This window comes from Octopus sinensis, linkage group LG17 (assembly GCF_006345805.1).
Source record: "Octopus sinensis linkage group LG17, ASM634580v1, whole genome shotgun sequence".
Taxonomy (NCBI): Eukaryota; Metazoa; Mollusca; class Cephalopoda; order Octopoda; family Octopodidae; genus Octopus; species Octopus sinensis.
Genome location: NC_043013.1, coordinates 17,796,221 through 17,821,517, shown reverse-complemented (window position 1 = coordinate 17,821,517; position 25,297 = coordinate 17,796,221). Strand labels below are relative to the sequence as shown.

The following is a 25,297-nucleotide window of genomic DNA, read 5'->3' as shown; positions in this document are numbered from 1 at the left end:
TCTTTTAGTATTTAATAATATTGACTTAAATTCCAGTATATTGTTGTTTTTGTTGTTGTTGTTGTTATCATTATTATTATTATTATTTACTGATATTATTTATTAATGTTATTATTTTTTATTGTTGTTGTTCTAGTTATTGTTATTATTACTGTTTACAAAATTCCACAAATCTAATAATTCGCTTATTGACAACACTTCAATGAACATTATATTTGTGTGTGTGTGTGTGTGTGAAAGAGAGAGAAAAGCATTGGAATGTCTTTGTATGAAATATTCTATAATATAGATTTAATTTAGGGGGCAATAGCTCATACATTTTTATTTTTCCTAAAATAGTGTTTTACAGTTGGATGCCCTTCTTATTACCAACTCTTTTAGCCTTCACTTACAACCTTTTCTTGTATTCCTTGTTTTATGTCATCTGTATGCCATGAGGGATAGCATAGGACATAACCAAATTTCTACCACTCTCCTCATCATTCCACTTCTCTCATCATTAACAAGACCCTATATAAGGAATTGCATCTTATCATCAGTTTCTATTCAGTACACTCTACCATCATCCATTTTTATTGTCAGTCATCACTCACTCTTACCATTCTCCACATTTTTAACTATCCATCACTGTCTCTCCTCCATTAACCAGACTTATATATGAGGGATTGTATCTGATCAGTTTCTACCCATCAGCCTATCATCAGCCTTTCTGTATTGCCAATCTTACCATTTTCTACATCTTTTACCATCCATCACTCTCTCTCTCCTCCTCTACCACCAACACCCTCTCGCACCAATCAGTCTGTTTCTACTCTTGTTCCCTTGCTGGTTCATCTTCTTTCATCAAAGTCTCTTCTATCCATCATCTCAAAGATATTACCTTGAACAAATGCACACATCATGGGGAGCTAGACACTCTGTACCAAGGTCCATGGCAAACTCACTAACGCTGATGCTGTGATAAAACACTTCCAGTTATACTCTGTAAAACAGCTGCCTAGCACCGACCATGTGAAGGAGTGGACAACTGAATGCATTTCATCATATCAGTAAGATATAGTCCTGCGGCACTTCTAGGAGGGCAGTGACTTACAGTTAGAACTAGCCTACCGTGACGACCATTCAACCGACACTAACATGAGAGCAGACATGAAATGATTGTAATGATGATGTGAAAGACTATATATATATATATGTAGCTAGGGAGAGGGAGAGAAACAGAGAGAGAGAGAGAGACATAGATAAACAAATGGATACATAGAGTCCTATTTTCCAAATAACTTTTCATCACTGAACGCATGACTAACTATGTTATGCAACAATGAGAAGGAGTTTCAAATGTCTTTTATCTAATTGTCAGAAGGTAACTCTGTTTGTTTGTGTGTGTGTGTGTTGATGTATGTGTTGGTGTGTATGTGTGTGTGTGTGTACACGTAAAGAAAGCTATGACAATGTATGTATATATATATGCGTGGTGTGTGTGTGGTATATATATATATGTGTGTGTATGTATATATATATATATATATATATATATTTTTATGTATATATATATTTATGTTATATATATATTTATGTATATATATATATATATATATTTATATAGATATATATTTATGTATATATATATTTTATGTATATATATATATTTATGTATAATATATATATGTATATATATATTATATGTGTGTGTATATATATATGTTTATATATATATATATATATATATATATATTATAATATATATATATATATATATATATATTATATATATAATATATTTATAAACTGACAATTATAAAAAATTTTCAAACCTATATATCAAAATATATTCATAAAAGGTGGAGTAAGTAATACATGAGGAAATATCTCTGAATGACAGTGCCACCATACTATGGAAGATGGCAATCTGCAGAGACCAAAAGATCATGTTTAATTGGACAGATGTTGCTGATAAGGATCACAAGGAAAGAAAGTGGCTTCTAACAGAAATATCAATCCCAACTCATTACACGGAATTTCTCAAAGCAATGGAAACACATTTGATCGCAGATTCATCTTCATCTCTGGCAGTAAAATGTCACTGTTAAGTACTACAGTTGAGGTAATAGGTTTGATCCCACCTCTCAAAATTGCTAAGCCTTATGCCAGAACTAGAAAGGATTATTATTATGATATTTGGTAGAATTGTTAGTGTTTAATGAAATGCCTCATGGTTTTTTGGGGGGGCGGGGGGGGTATAACCAGCTCTTTGTACTTAGAATTCAAATCATGTCACAACCAGTCAAGGATTGGGTTATAACCCCAGCTCTTTGTACTTAGAATTCAAATCATGTCACAACCAAGTCAAGGATTGGGGTCAATGTAATCAACTAACCCCTCCCATTAAAATTTATGACCTTGTGCCAAAATTAGAAAGAATTATTATTATTATTATTATTATTATTATTATTTAAGATGGAGGAGCTGGTAGAGCCATTATCGTGCTTAGCAGCTTTTTGTCCATCTTTATGTTCTGATTTCAAATTTCACTGAAGTTGACTTTGCCTTTCATCCTTTTGGGGTCAATAAGTTAAGCACCAGTGAAACATTGGGGCCGATGTGATTGACTTACCCTCTCCCCACAAATTTCAGGCTTTGTACCTACAATAGAAAGGATTATTATTATTATTATTATTATTATTATTATTATTATTATTATTTGGCTTGGCAGAGTAATCCAATATCTCTGAGATTCTAGGTTGCCTTGGTAGTTGTCCCCATACTGGCGCCATTATATTCAGTGTATAGGTGGAGTTTGTAGTGAATCATACCTGTGTTCATTACCCAATAAATAGGATAGTTCTCATTAGAATACCTTTAATTGTAATATCAGCTCAAACAGGACTGATCTGACACCAGACAATATTTCTCGTGTAACAGAATCCATCAGTGAATCCCTGCACTCGTCAAATGACATGCATATTATTTAAACCCATCCTACATGATCTGGGTGGTGCACTCACACTACTAATGTTCTCTTCACATGATATAAACTGTCATGCTTGATCGCCTTCCAGGGTTTTTTTCCCCCCTTCGTTTTGCTCTCCAATCAGCAAGCATAAGTAATGCTGTCATGTATTTCATGATATGTTTGTCTCTGTCAGGGTGAGGCACCACAATACAATGTTAAGCATTCAGTAGTGTGGAGTTTTTGAAATTCTGTTCTTAAAAAGGGTAAAACTTGTCCACATTGTTTCATCTCACCTTACACCACCACTCTGTCCCACCTCACCATCTATCCTTTCTTTCCACATAACAATCCTGAATGTCATGTCAAATGTAAGATGGAAAAACACATCGTCATTGATTATTGCATTTTCCTAGAATATAGTTTATGCTTTTGATTGTTAGATTTTCCAATTAAGGAACACAAATATACCTCACAATCAGTGAAATCATTGATGAAAGTGGAGAGGTATGCAAGAGGGATGTCACTCTACCTTTGAGTTAATTGAGGCGGTGCTTGCAGCATCTAAACACCCTCTTTTTCAATCTCAATGTCACAGATCATAGTATGGACAGTGAAATAGGGACAATGAAACACGAGTAGGGAGCGATTGACAGCCAGATAGGGACGGTGAGAGATGGACAATGAGAGATGAATAGACAGAGATGAGTAGGGACAGATGGACAGTTAGAGATGAGCAGTGAGGGATGGACTATCAGATAGGGATGGTGAGAAATAAACAATCAGAAAGGACAAGGAAATGTTGACAGTGAGACAGCGAGATGTGGATAGTGAGAGATGAGCAAGTATTAAAAAGAAACAATCTGTGGAGGCCGAAAATAAATTAGTCAAGTATTATTATCCCTAAGTTATACAGCATTAATGTAGGGCACAAATGAGCTGAGAGAATTGCTGAAGATTAAAGAAACCAGCCAAAGACTTGCAGAATAGATCTGCTGGAAACCTATAACCTACAATGCTATTAATTACCAGTTACGATATAAAATATATAAATACATGATGATATATACTGTACAGGCATGTCCACACCTTCCAACACATGTTGGCCTGGACAGTTAGTGCAGTGTATGGTGAGATAGACGCAAAGTGGGTGATAAAAGGAGGGGAAGCAATGATTGAGTTGATAGTGGGTGACACAAGACAATCTCTCTTTCTCTTTTACTCTCTTTTACTTGTTTCAGTCATTTGACTGCGGCCATGCTGGAGCACCGCCTTTAGTCGAGCAAATCGACCCTGGGACTTATTCTTTGTAAGCCCAGTACTTATTCTATCGGTCTCTTTTGCCGAACCGCTAAGTGACGGGGACGTAAACACACCAGCAATGCTAGGGGGACAAACACAGACACACAAACACACACATATATACGACGGGCTTCTTTCAGTTTCCGTCTACCAAATCCACTCACAAGGCATTGGTCGGCCCGGGGCTATAGCAGAAGACACTTGCCCAAGATGCCACGCAGTGGGACTGAACCCGGAACCATGTGGTTGGTTAGCAAGCTACTTACCACACAGCCACTCCTGCGCAAGAAACAGAGATCACCATGATACCAGTAGAAAAGGCAAAGAGAAAGCACAGCATATCCTTGGGCCAGGTTTTGGAGTAAGTTGTTGAATGCCAACCCATTGTGGGTGGGAAGCAGGGTTCCGGATGCAGTCCAAGATGTTCAGATACACAGCAGCAGCAGCACCATCATGGACACAACATATGAATGAGAAAGGAAGGAGTGATAGATGAATAAAGAAGGGAGGAGTGATGGCAAACTTCGTAGTGGGTTGCTGCAATAAGTGTGTGAATCTGACAGGGGAATAAGTTGAATAAAATCATAATTAACTGATCATCATATATTTTCTTTTACCCAAAGCCAGGTCTTTTTCAGTACCCCGTTATATGTATGTGTATATATATAATATATATATATGTATATGTGTGTGTATTATATATATATATATATATATATATATATATATATATATATATATACAAATAGAAAATAAGAAGAAGAGAAACAAATTTAGTTTGTTCATCAACTTGCAGATATTAGAATATTGGATTATTTATTATTTATTCATTTAACAAAATGAGAAGCTCAATATTATACATATATATCTTATAATTCAATACATATAAGATAAGAATACAAATTATAAAAATCATATAAATTATTAAAATCATTAAAATCACTTCTTACAGCTGTTTCAGCCTATAGTTAAAAGTAGTTATTTTAATTTTATTGCGTATAGTTGTCAATATATTGAGGTTGTAGGCATTTAGAAATAGGTTACTTATATATATAACCATAGGCCTCATCTTTAAAATCATTAAAATCACTTCTTACAGCTTTTTCAGCCTATAGTTAAAAGTAGTTATTTTAATTTTTATTGCGTATAGTTGTCAATATATTGAGGTTGTAGGCATTTAGAAATAGGTTACTTATATATATAACCATAGGCCTCATCTGCATTATTATCATCATTTAATGTTCATGTGCTATGCTGGTATCATTTAATGTTTGTGTTCTATGGGTTGGATGATTTGACAGGATGCAATATGTCCAAAGACTGCATCATATTCCTATTCTTGCTTTTGTTTTGTTTTTTTTTATGGTTGGACACCCTTCCTATTGCCAACACTTTCCAATGTGTACTTGGTGCTTTGTTTTCATGACACCAGCACTGGTGAGGTTGCCATGCCGCCAGCAAGACAAGGATTCCCTTCAACTGAGTGGGGTTACAGCAGAGAAGGGAGATGGTTTTTATGCTGTGCGATGAGGAGTTAAAAGTGTGAGAGAAGGAGTGGTAGTACAGAACTGGTTTCTTGTTGTAGAGGAGCCACACAGCCACTCACATTAATGATGAGAGAATGGGAAAGGCTGGGATGGAGGAGGTAAGAAATGAAAATAGTAGTGATGTGGTGTTGGGGTTGACCCTCAGGGTAGTGAGTTGAGTCGAAGTGAATGAGGGACAGATTGAGGAAGTATGAGTAGATAGGGGTTAGAAGAGTGTATAGGGGAGTGAGAGATGGTTAGAGATGAGAAATGAGTGAGAGGATGAATAGAATGAAGAACAAATGTTAAGAGATGAAAAGCAGGGAAGAGTAAAGAGTAAACTGTGGTTATTACATTCATTAATTCCAACAGGTTAATAATTATATATTGAATATATATATATATGCAACCTCATAACACACACACACACACACACACACAACACACACGTAAGTGGTTCTGTAGACATGTGTAAACAATGTGGAATTGAGCCCAGGGAAGCAAGTAATGGGACTGATATTCCAGCAGCAACTGATTTTATTAAAATTGGGTGAAGGAAAAAGATAATGATGATAATGACAATGATAATAATTATGATCAGGATTATTATCCTGGTGGTGGTGGCGGTGGCGGCGGCGGCAGCTGCTGCTGCAGTGTTGGTGGCAGTGGCAGCTGCAACAGTGGGAGTGCTAGTGGTAGCAGAACTAAATTAAAGATGATAAGGATGAAAAATGTCCATCACCTTGACGATTATGTTTTATGATGATGATGATGACAAAAATCATGTTGATAATATATTGACGATAATGACTTTGATCTTGACTGTTGTTAGGATGATGACAGTGATTGTGATGATGAGTGAACTTATCAAGAACAGCAATTATGATGATGATGATGATGATGATGATAATGTTCATATGGTGGTGGTTCTGCTGCTGCTGGAAATAGCAGCTGAGATGGTGAGGAGGAAGACGATGAAAGTGATGATATTGTCTAATTAGGAATGATTATTTAAGAAGTTGTTTCTTATGATTCATTCCATGTTTCTTTTGCAATGGACACACCCTGTTTACGTTTGGTTCTCCTTCTTTTTTATTGTATGTCTGTGCAAGAGAGAGATGGGCAAACATGTTTATATACACACACACACGCATACACACATATACACATACACACATGTACACACACACACACATATGCACATACACACCATATACATACACACATATATACACATGGACACACACATATATGCATACATACATAAACACATATACATACACACACATACGCAAACACATATACACATACACACCATATACATACACACATAAACACATACACACATATACATACACACACATACATACACACACGCAAACACACATATACACATACACACCATATACATACACACATATACATACACACACATACGCAAACACATATACACATACACACCATACACATACACACATATATATACACATACACACATATATATACACATACACACCATACACATACACACATATATATACACATACACACACATAAACACATACACACATATACATACACATATACAAATACATATATCATTACCATCATCACTTAATATCTGTCTTCTGTGTTTGCCAGGTTTGACTTGATCTTATGGTATAAAATATTTTAGTTACATATATGAAAATTGTTGATGGTTATTAATGACAGAGAAATAGGGAAAAAAATGAGAACACCTAATCACAAAAACTGACTGATAGAATTCTGTGTTGCACCTGAGGTTCTTCTATCTGGTAACCCAAAATCCCAGTTTTTACAATACCCCGTGGAACTTCTAGAAAGTTTGACCAGATTATTCAGCAGGAAGATTTCAGGTGATTTGGTTAGACACCAGCCACCCTGATTGGCTGGTCTATGTTTAAATAGGTGTTAATGAATTTTATGGTGACACAATTAATTTTTTCAAACTGGCTTTAGCTTTTATTGCTGTTTCGGAGGCTATGGTCCTGAGCTGAGGAAAATGAACATGATTGTTCAAATCTCAGTGGAAGCCTTGCTACACTCCTTAAACACTTTTCTATTTCCAGTACACTCTATACAAGTATTCTGCCATCAAGTAACTTTAAGTGCATCCTGTATCCTTGCCCTTTTGTTAGTTTGTTTGAGTGGGAAGGACAAGCACATGGCTTCCAAGACCATTGATGTCAAACCAATTAATGTTCTTGAATGGGAAGGATTGGCTATAATATGAAGAATGAGAGGAGAGATGAATTCCGGGCATATGACCAACAAGCTCTGAGCAGCATTGTAGACTTTGCTTTCCCATAATTCTTTTAATACACTTTAAGAAATTATTGTAATATACTCCATTATCATCAGCAGCAGCATTGTTGTTGTTGTTGTTGACATTACTTTAACATGCACTTTCCTATGCTTGCATACAACAAATAAAATTTGTTGAGGCATAAATTCCATATCTAAATGCTCTTACTCTTACCACCCTCACCTGTTTCCAAGCAAAACAATATTTCTCCTAGTCATTCAGACTTGAACAGCACAACAGCCAGACATGTTTTCATGGAAGATTGCAAATGAATGCCATTGCTCTTATGGTGGTGATGTTTGCCTACAATTAGCATGTGATGTCAAGACACTTACACACATATAAAGTCTTCTTTCAGTTTCCATGTACCAGCTCCATCACAAGGCTCTAGTTAACCTGGAGCTATAATAGAAAACACTTGCACAGTGGGATTGAATACAAAACCCTGTGGATACATAAGGAAGTTCTTAGCCATACATGCACCCCTATTTTGCATAGATTCTCACTCAAATACTATCTACTGCTCTCTACACAAGTATTCCAGCTACTATTAAACTTTGATGTCATTCTCTTTGGTTATAAGGACATAAAATGTGCTTATAACCAAACTTTACCATTACCAGTTCCTATATTCTATGTATTTGCAATCATCAACAGTAATGCTGTGAATGTTTGGGTTGTCCCAAGAATTTTTAGAAGGGGAACACCATTTGTCCCCTATAGGTGGGTATAATTGAGTGTGCATACATTTTTATTTTATTTATTTTGCTGGTTTCTTTTCTCCGTTTATTTCACGGTTTACTTTTGTTCTTTGTCAGTGGAGGCGCAATGGCCCAATGGTTTAGGCAGTGAACTCGTGGTCGGAGGATCGTAGTTTCGATTCCCAGACCAGGTATTGTGTGTGTTTATTGAGCAAAAACACCTAAAAGCTCCACAAGGCTCCGGCAGGGGGTGGTGGTGACCCCTGTTGTACTCTTTCGCCCCAACTTTCTCTCACTCTCTCTTCCTGTTTCTTGAGTAACGCTGCGATGGACTAGCGTCCCATCCAGCTGGGGGGAACACATACACCATAGAAACCAGGAAACCGGGCCCATGAGCCTGGCTTGGCTTGAAAAGGGCGCATAAAAATAAAATGTTCTTTGTCACTGAATTATTGCAAATAAAGACTGTCTTTCATTTTGTATTCTTTTGTTCAGAACTCCATATTCATCTGATGAATCTATAAAATTAAATATAATAAAATTATATAAATAAAATTAATAGTGAAATGAAGCTTCAATTGCTTTTATTTTCAAATTTTGACCTCACCATTTTCTGAAAGACGAGCCATTTTTAAAGCCATCACTATTTATCTCCCTTCTTTCTTCAGACACAGCAAGCAATTGGATTTCAATTCCAGTTCAGAACTGCTTATGGTCAAGTTGTCTCTGTCCTAATTGAAAGGCATAACCATTGCAAATTTTCATTCCTTGTCCTGTCTCATTTTTGCCATATATCTTTTTATTTTCTTGCATTTCTATCAACAACACTTCCTGAATAAGCTTTTTGAAGTCCTCTTTTGTGTGACTTGTCTATCTGCTTCTCGCTATGTCAGGGCAGGAAGGTTCTTACTTTATCTATTGTTTTTAATCACTATTGAATATAAGTTGAACAACCTCATAATATACTCATGTAACGCTCTTATCCTTTTATTAACAACTGTTATTTATTGTAAAATATAACAATGGACTGCAAAACCATAACTTGACAAGGGGCAGAGTAAAGCTAGTTGAATCAAGAGTAGTTTGTGGCTATTATGTACAGGGTGTGGTGAATGAATTGTTGTATAAATTACACGAAAAGGAAAATAACACTGACATCTCATTTTAACAGATATATTTACTGAGAATATGTTGAAATACTAAAGAGTAAATTTATTCAATATAATCGCCATTGGCTTCAACTATGGTCTCCAGACAACTTCAAAATCTTCTGTAACTCTTCTGGACGGTCTCCTTGTTTAAGTTGGTGAATGCTGCCATAATCCTTGCCTTCAGTTCATCTTTGGTGTTACAAGGAGTTTTGTTGGTCTCTCCTCCTGCTGCACCCCACACATAATCAAGAGGGTTGCAGTCTGGGGAGTTAGGTGGCCAGATGTTAGGGGTGATGTCATCATCATCATCATCATCGTTTAACGTCCGTTCTCCATGCTAGCATGGGTTGGACGGTTCAACCGGGGATCTGGGAAGCCAGAAGGCTGCACCAGGCTCCAGTCTTATCTGGCAATGTTTCTACAGCTGGATGCCCGTGAGTGTAGTGGGTGCTTTTTACGTGCCACCTGCACAGATGTGGTCACAGAAATTGTTTGACAGCCATGACTGGGTTCTCTTGCTTGTGTGGCATGGTGCAGAGTCTTGTTGCCAGACACAGGGTCTTCCAGCAGCCATCCTCTTGACCCAGGGCAGCACTACCTCGTCCAGGCAGTTGATGTGGGTCTCCGTGTTGAGTCTGAGGCTGTGTCAGAAGATGATTGGAGGCATAACATAGCCATCGTTCCAAACATCATGATGTTGATTAGATGTTAGATTTTTATCATTCTCAGTACATGTTTTGGGAACATGGCAAACACTCAGCTTGATACTCAAGCACTCTGAAATGTTCATAGTGGAGATTCTGGTGTGAATGCCAAGCAGTAGGGCATGTTGTGTCCAACATTCCAGGCAAAATGCTTAGTGGCATTCCGACCATCTTTACGTTTTGAGTTCAAATTCCACCGAGGCCAATTTTGTCTTTCATCCTTTCGGGGTTGATGCTATCAACTTATCCCTTCCCCTGAACTTGCTGGGTTTGAAACCAATATATATAGCTTTGTCTTCATGAGATCCTGTGTTTATCTAGCTATGTACCAATCTGTTTGTATGTCTAATTGTTCATATATATCTCTCTCTCTCTCTCTATCTATCTATATCTATCTATCTATTTATTTATTTATCTTGTCATTCAGTCAATCAATCATCTGTCAATCTATATACCTCTTTGATTTGTTTGGTATAGCAAACTTTATAGCATCTGTTTTTGATATGTTAACCATTCTATAGACTGGAACGTAGCTTATAATGTACAAAGGACACTTGAAATCTATTAAATAAAGTATTTACTATATTATTTTATATTTATCCCCTTCCTTTTGGAAATAATCCCTTTGAGAACATACATTGTAATCCCAGTAAATCTTCCCCAATACGAAAGCACTACAGGAGTCCTCTACCTGAAGGCTATCCAATATCAAGTATAGTGCCATTTGAATTTCATTTTTCTTTAAGTGGTGCCTCCTCTATATCACTTTGATATTGGAAAACCTAGTGAAGGTACAAAAGGAAAGGTCAAGCTAGTATTGAGAGTACGAAACAAGTAGCATTTTGTTGGTTCTTTCTCAAAAGCTGTGTCACATGTCCAGGTTTTCTGTGAGGATTTTCTGGTAGACTCCATTACTGATTCCAATCATAGAAGGAAGTTGGTGGATTGTTCGGTGATGGTCCTTATAGATGAATTCACAATATTTGACCATCCTTGTCATGCATGTACCACTCAAAGACCTAAGTTCAAACATTTTTAGGATCTCAGTAGCAGATCTAACAAGCTTCATGCAAAATTTAGTACATCGCTCGTATGTGTTAGATCCCTTACATTTCAGAGCTGTTCCAAAAGTGTTACAAAACCTTATGTTGTAATCAAAATACGTGTATGTAGCATGAAATATGTTTATAGACTGACTTAATGCATTGGCTATTATCATCATTATGATCGTAAGCTGTACACACATTTCCATTGAAGAATATATACTACATCATGTGTAGCTTGGAAACTTTCTGATAACATATTATAAATACCAGTAGATATAGGAAGGAATTCCACACATATGTAAGAGCTGAATCAACTCTTGCATCTCTTATCAGGAAAACAATATCTACATCTGGGCCAAAAATATCTCACATCGAGACAAGGATTCGACGTTTATAGAAAGGGCTAATCAGATTAAGTGATGTTAATGCAAAATAGGATATCGGCTAGTCATCTGAATAGAAAATAAGGTAATACAGGAAGACGTTATACCCAAAGATTGGCACAACAGCAGCATCGGTCAAAGGTGATGGACTAGAGAGGCAAAACTGCAAAAGTATTAAAGTGTTGGACCAGGTTATGAAGGTTGCAGAAAGAGTTCTTGCAAAATTGATTAGGAACAATATTAACCTGATGAAATGCTGTTCAGGCTTTTAACCAGGAAGAACTACCAATGCCACCTTCCTAGTGAGACAACTGCAGAAGTACCTGGCTTGGAACAAACTTCTGTTTCTAGTAATTATTAACCTTTGATGGGACCCTCTGCTTTATTATCTGTGAATCACTGAGGATAGATGATGAAATCTGGCTTGGAACATGCAGGACAGATCAATGAGTTCACCACAATTTACACATGCAGGTACACAGCCAGTCACCACACTCATGATAAGTATGTATTCATCAAGTTCCACAAGCATACCCACACCCCACACACATTTGTGCATGTGTGTGTGTGATATGTACTCTCCTGTTGGTTTCGATGTAAGAGGATCCAACAGCCTACCCTCTCTTTGTCAGTCATAATGCTTATGTCAAATGTGACATTTGAGTCCTGCCAACGATTTGCAAAGAAACCCACAGATGTTGCAAGTATGAGGATTACAGGTCAGTGCAGGTGGTATATTTACAGCTGCTTTTCTCCTTTGCCTTGCTCCCCTTAGCCTGTTAATGCTAGTTGAAATAAAGTTTCTTATACCATTTTGACATGATAATCTCCATTCTGTTCACTCAAAGGCCATTCTGTTGCCTCTATTGACTGCTGAGAGGTTATTCTTCAGCTTGTCCTTATAACTGAGCCATGGTCAACCAACATTCCTGTGCCTGCTATCAAGCTGGCTGTACATGGGGACTTTGGGTACATATGTAATTTCTTGCTATATCTTTTGATATGCACATTATCATTACCACATTTTAATGTCTGTTTGTCTATTTATATCTCAACATTTATATCACCATATATCCTCCTCTCCCCTGACCCCCTGTCTGTATCTTCTTTTATATCTCACTGTCTTGTTCCTTGAGAGTTTGCTTTGGAACTCCATCACTGGTCATCTTTATCTTTTTCCCAACTACTCCCAACACTACATAATGTAAGGGTAACCATGTTTCTCCTCTGTAGCAAGACATCTATTCTTGAAACTCTGTTGTACTTGAGCCTGTCAATGCCTCACATAAAGCTACACCCCCATCAAATACTCCTCCTTTTTGTCATTTTCCTTTTTCTGTCTTGCATGTTACTTGGCAACCTTGCTAGTGACAATGGCATGAAAAATACACCCAATGCACACTTTACAGTGGTTGGCATTAGGAAGGGCATGCAGCCATAGAAGCAATGCTAAAGAAGGCATTGGAGCTCAGTGCAGCGCTGTGACTCACTGAACTCTTTGAAACTGTCCGACCTGTGCTTGCATGGAAAATGGACGTTAAATAATAATATGATAATGATGATAATTATGGTGTATATATACATACGCATACAAATTAAAATGGGTAGCTTATTAGCAATTAGAACCTAAAAGCAAAATTAATTACTGGCTAGCACCTCTTTTGCTAACGATAACGAGTTAAAACTAATTCAAAGCCACAAACGCGATGTCTTAAGTGACTAACAAAGGTCCCCAGCACATATATATGTATGTATATATATATGTGTGTGTATATACATTATATATGTGTGTGTGTATATATTTATATATATATATACATACACACACATATATATATATACATATACATGTATACAGACATACACACAACACACACACATAACTGTGTGGTTAAAAAATTTCTTTCCCAACCACATGGTTTCAGGTTCAGTCCTACAGCACGACACTTTGCTTGGCAAGTGTCTTCTGCTATAGCCACAGGCCAACCAAAACCTTGTGAGTGGATTTCATAGATGAAAACTAAAAGAAGCCCATCGTCAGTATTCTTGAACTGGGTCACCTGACCTGGTTACTTGCAAGAGAATGGACTTTGCTAACAGTACCTTAGGTACCAGGTGGTACTATTAAACTGGGTGATGGATAGAGGAAGGGGAAGGATTGGGTATTGTAGCTTTAGTATACAAGCACACACAGTCTTTCTTTCTTCAACCTTCTCTCTCTCTCCCTTTCCATCATCTTTCACTTGCTCATCTTAACTTTCTTTCCTTTTCTCTTTTCCACCCTCCCATAAACGTTCCCCTTTCTATCATTTCTCCTTTTCCTTTCCTTTCTTTTTCTTTTCCTCTTCCTTCTATTATTCTCTCTCTTATTTTTTCTCTCTCATCTTTCATTCCTGTTTTCCTTTCCTATCAACCTTCTTTTATATTCTATGTCTTTCTCTCTTTAATCTGATTTTTATGAGATTTTTGTTTTTTCCATTTATGTCCTTTCTTCTCACAACCATATGTTGCATATCTATTTTTTAGTCTTTTTTCTCTCCCTCTCACTTCCCACTTTCTTAGTTTCTGCTGCTTTTAGTTTCTACACTTCCTAGTTTTAGTTTTTCCTCTTCTGCCTCCCTCATATATCCTTCCACTTTCCATTTTCTAATTTAGCCCTCATTTCCTCTCCCTTTCATCTCTCTTCTTTTAATTTACTTCCTGTTTTTCCACCAAGTTCTTAATCTATCTCTTTGCACTGCTCTTCCTTCTCTCTTTCTCACACACACACACACACACATAAGTGTTTTCTGTTATTGCATTGGTCTAAGAAATGCCTTGAGGGAAATTGGTAAACTTGTTTCCAAGCAATGTATTTTTATTCCGTGGTCAGATATGTTTTCATGGAAGATTGAAAACAAGCAACACACATATACACTGTGCGTTTCCATCTATCAAATTCACACACAAGGCCTAGGACTATAGTAGGACTATAGTAGAAGAAACTTGCTGTGCAGTGAGACTGAACCAGAAACCATGTAGTTGTGAAGCCAACTTCTTAACCACCCTGCCATGCAGACAGATATACAGATAGATAGATAGATAGATAGATAGATATGGATACATTGAAACTCTGACGTCTGGCAGCTGACTTGGCAGACATACCCATAAAATTATTAACCATCTTACAAACAATGACTCTGAGCACCTTTTCAAACTCCACCTGTCTAACACCTGTGGACATGTTTACAAAGTCAGAAAACAGCACAGCTCCCATGACTTTCGGAAAACATTTTTTCACACTAAGAGTTGCTGAAGTATGGAATAACTGCCGGCATACAATAATTTCGTTATTATTATTAGATACACACACACAGCATAGACACAAGCATGACTGTGAGGTGGTTAGCAAGTTCGCTTCCCAATGGGTTCAGTAACATTGTGTAGTACCTTTGGCCAACCAAAAGCTTGTGAGTCAGTTTGATTAGCAGAAACTGAAAGAAGTTCATCGTGTGTGTGTGTCACCTTGTCTTGACTCCACAGGGTAGTTGTAAATGAACGTCACTATCATACAAGCAGCTCTTACATGAAAACGTGTCTCGCCATTAGGAAATATTACTTTACTTGGAAACAGGTGAGAGTTGGCGACGGAAAGAGCATCCAGTCGCAGAATTACGTATGACCCATGGAAGTTTGGGAAAATGGGCGTTAACACAACGACGATGAAATAATGTGTGTGTGTTTCTCATACCTCATTTTCTCACCCATGTGTATATATATCTTTTCAATGTAATTTTGTTTTTTACTCGTCTTTCATTCTCGTTCTCTTTCCCTCGCCCATTCCTCTTTACCTTCCCTCGTTTTCCCTCTTCTTTTCTCCCCGTTCTTCTGCCTATGTATCCTCCTTATTATCTCCCTTTCATTGCCTTTGTTCCTCTTCGTATCTTTTCTCTGGGTTTTTTTTTCCACTTTTTTTCTTATTCCTCTCGTCTTTGCTTTATATCTTTTACCTTCTTCTCTCACGCTATTCCCCTCCTCCCTCTTATGTCTCTCCTTTCTTTTCTCCCAACTCACACCTGCTTCCTTTCCTCACTTTATTCTCCTGCTCTTACCGTCCCTCCTTCCTCTCTTTTCTCATACCTCTTCCTCTCAAGCTTTTTCCTTATTCCCTCCCTGCTCACATCTACCCTTTCTCTGTCTTCTCCCTTCTCCTCATTTTTTCCTCCTTCTCTCACTCTATTCTCCTCCTCCCTCCTTCTCATAAACTCACGTTATTCTTCTACCCCTCCGCCTGTCGGTTTTTTTGTATATATGTATATTTATTTATTTATTTATTCCTAACCGGAAGTAGTTTCTCGAATGTTCAATGAGTCACACTAGAATCCGTCGTTGCAGTGTAACAGCCACTGTGTTACATACAGTGTAACACACTAACAAACACTGTAACACACATATCTATTGGCTTGGCGGCCCAGTTCGTCTGGGTGGAATTTACAGGGGTACATAAAAAAAAATCACTCCAAAACACAAACACAGCAAAGAGCGAGGCAAAAAAAAAAAACCCCCAACGGAAGACAAAAGAAACTAAACAACAACAAACCCAGCAAATAGTGTTTAGGATCAGTTTTTGTGTTGTAACTTTAGGGGACAAAATAGAAACCCTGGCATGGAATACGCAGAAGTTCATATAGGCATTAATTGCTGCTACCCTTGCGGATGAAAAAAACTAGAAAAAAACTCGTATTAGTAATTATAATATTAATAATTATTAATTCTAGACATTAATAGTCTTTTTAGTTTATTTATAATATTAATAAGAATGATTTAGGGTTTATAAGAAGCCAGACTGTAGAAAAATTGGGGGTTTTTTGTCCCCAACATAGCAATAAGGAGAATTTAAAGTCCTCTAATTATTTGAATAAGTTCACGGTGTTTCGAGGGGGTTCGTTGTTGTATCTTTTCCTTTTTATTTTTGTGGTTTTCAAATCCCCCCCATGCTAACATTTTAATGGAAAACTTAACACATACATATGTATAATGGGGGGTATTCAGTTATTCTTAATAGAAGGCAACAACTAGCTGTACACAAGGACTTCTGTTCTTTTGTTATGATTTCTAACGATGGAGGAGATAATGGGACATACTACTAAAGCAAATTAAGACGAACACTTATATTTTTAAATATGGCTATTTGTTCGTCCCAAGCTGTCCTAGTGGCGATATCTTATAGCTTCGCTTTAATAAACAAGTGAAAGACATTTGAATTTACTTTTCAACACATAGACATAGGTGGTAGATTCTCCGAAGATCACTGAAGCTTTCTTTTGTTTAAATTAGGTTTGGTTCTTGTTTGAATTCCTTCTTTCGTTCGATCGTGTGTGAAGTCCATCTGTTGCCGTCTCCATCTCCGCCGTTCTGTGTTCCACAGTTCACAATGATCAAACAATGTTTTACAGACAGTTTAATATCTCTGGCCATTGTGCTCAGTCTCCTTCGGACGGATGTGACCAATTATTTCAGTAGCGACTACATCAGCTACCCGGAGGTCCAGGAAATTATCCTGGGTGGCAGCACGGCATACGGCCGCGTCAACAACTACATAGACAACAACCGCAACCAGCTCTACCTGCTCGGACAACACCTCCACTTCAAGAACGTCGACTATGGAAACATCTTCTCGACGTCCTTCTACAACGAGCTGCGCCGGCTTACATCGAACCCGTTCTCTTACAATTACGACGACTACTTCCCGCAGCGTCGCGGACGGCGGCGGCGACAGCGGGTTCGATACCCGGGCTTCCACACAGACTACTCTACCTACCTGGTCAGCGCCGAGCAATCTTCAAACTCGGTCCACCTGACTGAAAACTCTAACGAAAACAATAATGGGGACAATGACGACAATTCCAACATCGTCGTTGACAATAACAATGACCACGATAACAACATCATCCACGAACAACACAACAATGACCATCACCCCAGAGAGGTGGAAGAAAATAACGACAGCGAAGCGGTGAGGGTGTCCGACGAGACGGAAGATGGAAGCGGCTGTGAGCAAAGTGGTCATCCGAGTGAAGAAGTGGACTACCTAAATAGGATTAATTCTTATTTTCACAGCGACGGAAAAAGAGATCAATCTGCTGCTATCACCACAACTGCCACTGCTACTGACCTCGTGGCCGGAGTTTCGCACCCGACTTGCGACAACATAAATATTTCCAATGGCAATGACTCAGAGACCAACCCCGACAACAACAATAACAACAACACTGTTGCAAATATCTCCAACTTGGAGACATATGTCAACGATTCGGACAGTACTACCACCCCAACTGCTACAGATGATAGCAGTGGTCAAGTCAACAATAGCCATGCAATTAGCAGCAGTGATCCGACTAACGAGGTAATTAATGCCTTTCCTTTCAGCCTCTCGTATTTCTCTCATTTAAATCTCTCTTTCTCTCTCACTCACACACACACACACACACACACACTTTCTGTAAATCTGTTGATCGACAACTTTCATATTTCCATTTATACCAGTGAAATCTTTTTACCGCTTCCCATTGTGTTTAAAAACGGAAGACACTGTACTGTAATTCTAGATATACCAGTCTGAAAATAAGGCAAGGTAGTCATTATTGGATTGGATTTTATCATGTCTACTCGATCAGATACGACCTGGGACCAACAGCAACACCCCAAAAAAAAAACCATTATTTGATCCCCTTCCCCTTCATTCAGATCCTTGGAGTATTCTACAAATATTAGAGAAAAAGACAAAAATATCCCACCACATATCCCACCATCCTTCTTCGCCGTCTTTATTCCTATAAATCAGGTTTTATGTTAAATATTGCATATGTCTGGTTTTGTTAGACATCAGTAAACTAGATATAAATTTAAACCTTCCATCATCTAGTAACCACTGGACCACCTGTTCAAAAGAAAACACAAGTGGCAACGAACTGCAAAGTTTCATGAGCATGTGGTCAGAATTATAGGCCATTATCTTACCTTCAGATATGAAACAATAAGTAATATATATTTGTACGTTTATATAAATGATATGCTTGTTAATCAGTGTTAGTGAAAGGGATGGCAGCAGCATTATGATGCGAATAAATTGTTGCATATTCATGATTCATGCATCCATTATTAGAGCGAACATATCTGCAGGTTAAGTCAGACCCCTAGCACATACGGAGGGGCTGAGTGTGTATGTGTTTTCTTCCTTGCGTATACAAAACTGTGTGCATACGTACGTAGCTAAACATATATATACATATATTTATATATACATATATATATATATTCATATATATATATATGTACGTGTGTACTCTGTATGTGTGTGTATGTATATGTGTGTGTATATATATATATATATATATATATATATATAGTTGGCGACAGAAAGGCATCCGGCCATAGAAAATCGGTCTCAACAAATTCCTGTTGACCTATGCAAGAATGGAAAATGAACATTAAAACTGATTATATATATATATGATATATATATATATATATATATAATAAGTCAGGCCTCCAGTATGGCCACGGCCTGAAGGCTGAAATGTATAAAAGAATATATGCATACACTCGCATGTATACAGAATAAAAGAGAGCTCATGGATATATGTATGTATGGATGTCTGTGTATATATATATATATATATATATATATATATATGCACACACACATACGTATGTATCAATGTTCTAACATCCACTTTTTCATGCTTGCATCATCCTTATGGAATTCGATGAGTCAGATTTTCTACTGCTGGATGCCCTTCCTGTTGCCAACTCTCACCGGTTTCCAAGCAAGGTAATATTTCCCCATTGACTGGACATGCTTCCATAGAAGATTTGAAACAAAGGGCACTGCTTGTCTGGCAGTTACAATTATTGCTTAATGTCAAGATAAAGTGGCATAGACACACACACACATACATATATAAAGATATATGTTTGTGTATGCATGTGTGTATACATATATATATATATACACACACACATTTATGTCTACATACAAGTATACATATAAGTAAGGGTTGATGTCAGGAAAGGTATCCATCCATAGAATGCTGTCATAAGTTTTCAGCTCCTGCTGTAGGGGGAAAAAACTGACTGTAATGATTATATGTATGAGTGGGTAGGTGTGTGTGTATGTATATATGTATATATATATATATATATATATATATATATATATGATATAATATACCCCAAGTAGATTCAGTATAGAGACCGACCATTTAGTTGACTGCAGTAGGTATTAGCATGAATGGTAACCCCCAGTTTTGTCAGATAGACAGCCATCAGAATGTGGATAGAGAAAGATTAAAGGTATTAATGCTATAGAGGCACTGTGTTCATAAGAAATTACCACTGAAATTCTTAAAATGTCTTATGGAGTTGGATATGGGCCAGTCACTTGTATAGTAATTCAGGTAAGTGTAAAAAGGTGTCATACACAACAACAGGTATAGTAGAATTGTTGTAAACTTCTACAAGGGCAAATGAGATATGCCAGAAAATGGAAAGTACAGAGATATTAAACTGGCTCTATCGGGTTTTGAAAGTTTATGAAAGAGCTATAGCAGACTTGATTAGAAACAGAATCAACATAGCTGCAATGCAGTTTGGTTCTCTGCCAGGAAGAAGTACTACTAATGTCATCCTCCTAGTGAGGCAGCTGAAAGGAGAATTCTGTTGCCAGGAGGAATTTGTTCCCTGCTCTGTGATTTGGTGGTTACAGTGGAACAGTTTGTAAGGTGTGAATCAGCAGTATATTTGGTTAGAAGTCCGTCAGGGCTTGATCCGCTGACCACTGCTGTTCATTATAGTCTTCCAAGCTAAAACAGAAGTTTAAGACAGGCTGCTTGTGGGGAACTCCCCATTACTGATAACCTAGTTCTTATAGCTGAATCAGTTAGAGAATTAGAAAAGAAACTCCGAGTATGGAAACAAAACCAAGAAGCCTCAAACTGAATTTAGCAATGACTAAAGTATTAGTAAATAGAAAGGACAAGAAGACCTTGCTGTCATCGGGGAAGATAGCTATAGAAAAACATTTGGTAGGAATTCTATAAAGTGTATTTGTGTAAACTGAATGCACAAGAAGTGTAGTAGGTTCACCGGCATTATATGTGTGTGTGTGTGTATATATATATATATATATATACACACACACACACAGCATCTATATAGGCACCTTATGGCTGAATGGCTAAAAACTTTATAACCACGAAGTTCCAGGTTTGAGTGCAGGAAGGGCATCTAGTCGAAGAAAATGTAACACATGCAAGCATGGAGAAATACACATGCATCTGTTTATAAGATGTGTACTGATGACATTAATCAAAACTTGAAATTCTGTTGGTTCTATCTATACTAATCATATAAGCCTTGAGGCAGCAACATCACTTCATCCAGAAGGGGAGAATGTGAAGATTTGGAAAATTTACTGCTATAAATAAACTACATGAACCCATACAACAAAATGAAAAACTATCTTTATAAAAATATTACTGGGAAATAGTTTGTGTTTTCAATATAACATCATCAACATTTGACGTCAGTTTTTCATGCTGGCCTGGGTTGGACAACTTGACAGGAACTGGCAAGGCCAGGAGCCAGTCCAGGCGCCACAGTCTGTTTTGGCTTGAATTCTATAGCTGGATGCCCCTCCTAATGCCAACCACCTTATAGAGTGTACCAGATGCTTTTTAAGTATCTATCTACATACAACAGGTCACTGAACCAACCAAAACTATCTATCTCATTTTCATGTCAATTTTCCCATGCTTGCTGAACAAAGTTTATTGTGGCAGATCTTCTAAGGCCAGATAGACTTCCTGTTGCCATCCCTCACCTCTTTCTATACAAGATAATATTTCCCATGGGCAATTATGTTTTTTGCAGAATATTGAAAATGAATAACATTGCAGATAACTTGCCCCAGCATTCACACACACAAAGTCTTCTTTTCAGATTCTATCTGCCAAATCTACTCTCAAAGCATTGCGCCCAGGTTCTATATCAGAAGATACTCGCCCAAGGTGCCACACAGGGTATGTGCCAGGAGGAGGTAGTGCTGCCAAAGAGGATGGCTGCCAGAAGACAAGTCTGGCAACAGGACTCTGCACCTTGCCACACAAGCAGGAGAACCCAGTCGTGGCTGTCAGACAATTTCTGCAACCACCTCACCCCTAACATCTGGCTACCTAACTCTCCAGACTGCAACCCTCTTGATTATTATGTGTGGGGCGCAGTTGAGCAAGAAACCAACAAAACTCCTTGTAACACCAAAGATGAAGTGAGGGCAAGGATTATGGCAGCATTCACCAACTTAAACAAGGGGACCATCCAGAAGAATTGCAGGAGATTCTGAAGTCATCTGGAGGCTGCGGTTAAAGCCAATGGCAATTTTATTGAATAAATTTACTCTTTAGTATTTAAAGATATTTTTATGTAATTTCAGTAAATATATCTGTTAAAACGAGATGTCAGTGTTATTTTAATTTTTGCATAATGTAGACGGCAGTTTAATCACTGCACCCTTATATATATATATATAAAATCATCACATTTGCATCAGCTTCTTCCTGTTCAGGCATGAAAGCAAATGAGTTACTGATGGGAAAAAGTATCTTGGCCTTAGAAAATTTGCCTCAACAAATTCCATCTAACCCATGCAAGCATGGAAATGTGTATGCCTGCCTGTATCCTATTACTTCTTCCTCTGCGATGTTCTTATCCCAGTTCATCTTGTCTCTTCTCTCCTCAGCCTGTCACTTTTGGGTCATCTTCAATTATTTCCTAAGTAATATGTACTGAAAATAGACTCCATCGACTGCCTGTGGGTAAGCTAGATGTAGTAGATAGCTTCTGTTACCTAGGTGACCAAGTTAGTGGCAGAGGTAGATGTTCCAAGAGCAAAGTTGTGAGAATAAGAATAGGCTGGGCAAAGTTCAGAGAGCTCCTATCTCTATTGGCAACAAAGAGCCTCTTCTTCAGAGTGAAAGGCAGGTTGTATGATGCTTGTGCACGAACAGCTGAGGACATGCGTAGGCTTGAAAGAAACGAAGCCAGTATGCTTCGCTGGATGTGCAATGTCAGTGTGCATGTTCGACAGAGTGTAAGCATCTTGAGAGAAAAGTTGGGCATCAGATGTGGTGTGCAAGAGAGATGACTGGACTGGTATGGTCATGTGATGCGTATGGACGAAGACAGCTGCATAAAGAAGTGCTGATCTCTGTCAAGGGAACCTGTGGTAAAGGTGAACCCAAGAAGACCTGGGACAAAGTGGTGAGGCATGATCTTCAAACTTTGGATCTCACAGGCAATGACTAGTGACTGAGACCTTTGGCGATATACTGTGCTTGAGAAGACCCGTCAAGCTAAGTGAAACTGTAGCTGTGGCTGATGCTGGTGTCACATAACTGGCACCCTTGCCAGTGGCACATAAAAAGCTTCTTTCGAGTGTTGGGCCTCATGGAAGCAATGACCAAGACCTTTGGCATTATGTCATGCTTGAGAAGACCTATCAAGCCAAGTTAAATTGCAGTCACGGCAGATATCGGTGTCACACAAATGACACCCATGCCATTGGCACGTAAAAGCACCCATTACACGTATAATGTATGTAGAATACTCTTGTGTACCCTTAATGTCACCCTCTGGTAGAATCATTAATATAGTGTTACAAGGATGGATATTTGAATAACCTGTCCATCTGGCAGAGACCTCCCTCCTCTTGTACACACACACACAGTTTCAATCTACCTAATTTTACTTTGAGGTTACTGGAAAACAGAATTTGGAGTAAAAACCCCCTTTTATCAAGAATGACCATGGGATTGCACCTAGAAAGTTCCCCTACAAGACACAAGTCTGAGCAAGGTTGTTTATGGAAGACCAACAGTCGCTCATGGATACCAGCCTCCCCTATCCACACCACCGATGTTATCCAAGGGAAAGGCAAAGGCCAATCAGTAATTTCACAACTCATTTCTACAGCTGAGTGAACTGGAGCAATGTGAAATAAAGTGTTTTGCTCAAGAACACAACACACAGCCCAGTCCAGGAATCGAACTCACTACCCCCTCATGATTGTAAGCCTGACACTCTAACCATTGAGCCATGTGCCTTCACTGGAAGTCTGTACTTGCCCAACATGTTACCAGAGGTTTTTAATCAGAGACCTCATGATTGTGGTCCAAACTCAATTATCCAGCCATGCTGCATCCATACATCTGTATCATATATTACATGTCCACACATACATATACATGCGCACGCACACACACATACATACATACATGAGATGTTGGTATCTATGTTGGCCCTAATGGCAAAAAGAATATTCTCTGGAGTGATAAAACTCATTACCACATACTCTCCTTCATCAGTCATCATTATTCAAGTAAACTTCTTCCCACCACATCATTATTCATGGTACACCAACCTCTCCTTATCATTATTCAAGTTAAGCCCGGATTCACAAACTTTAAGTTTTATGTGACTCCATTCACACTCCATTTATTCTGTGTCCAGATTTTACATTCACAGAAAACCCGTTTTTATTAAAATGTCAGACCTCACTAATTTTGTTAAACTAGAAGCAGCAAATCAATATCAATGAATAAAAAAAATCTTTAGATTTGTGTTTATTTCCAATCTATTTTTTGGGGGGTAACATTAAGTTTTTCTGCATTTCATTATTTTCCTTAAATACTTACTTGACTCAGTCATTTCTGACTAGACCTCCTGGACTATTTTGCATTTCTACAAGAACATGTTCTTTGAGCTGTTCAAAAAATTTCAAACTTTTGTAGTGCTTTCTGTCACCTCTGAGGGTAGTAAATACAATCATTCCAAGAGTGAGGTTGTCGCCAGTGCCACTGGACTGGCTCCTGTGCAGGTGGCACATAAAAAGCACCATTTGGGCGTGGCCGTTGCCAGTACCACCAAACTGGTACGTAGAAGCACCCACTACACTCTCGGAGTGGTTGGCGTTAGGAAGGGCATCCAGCTGTAGAAACTCTGCCAGATCAGATTGGAGTCTGGTTCGCCAGACCTCGGTCAAATCATCCAACCCGTGCTAGCATGGAAAGCGGACGTTAAATGATGATGATGATGAATTGCAGTAGAATTCACAGGAATGCTCTTCATGCCACAAAACTGAATCCTGAAGACTTTTTTTTTTTTTACATTTT

The 25,297-nt window shown here is 38.0% G+C and overlaps 1 protein-coding gene across 2 annotated transcripts in view; it reads left to right on the top strand.

The window, feature by feature from the left end:
* LOC115220803 (nuclear factor erythroid 2-related factor 2) overlaps positions 1 to 25,297 on the top strand; it is a 60,034-nt gene that overhangs the window by 21,627 nt on the left and 13,110 nt on the right. The window contains exon 1 of one of the 2 annotated variants that reach the window (XM_029790958.2): positions 16,407 to 18,474. The exons of the other annotated variant lie outside the window; for it this stretch is intronic. Coding sequence (XP_029646818.1) covers positions 17,503 to 18,474 — 972 coding nt within the window. The 5' untranslated portion in view covers positions 16,407 to 17,502. Of the gene's footprint in view, positions 1 to 16,406; positions 18,475 to 25,297 lie in introns of those variants that run through there. 2 annotated transcript variants of the gene reach the window in all.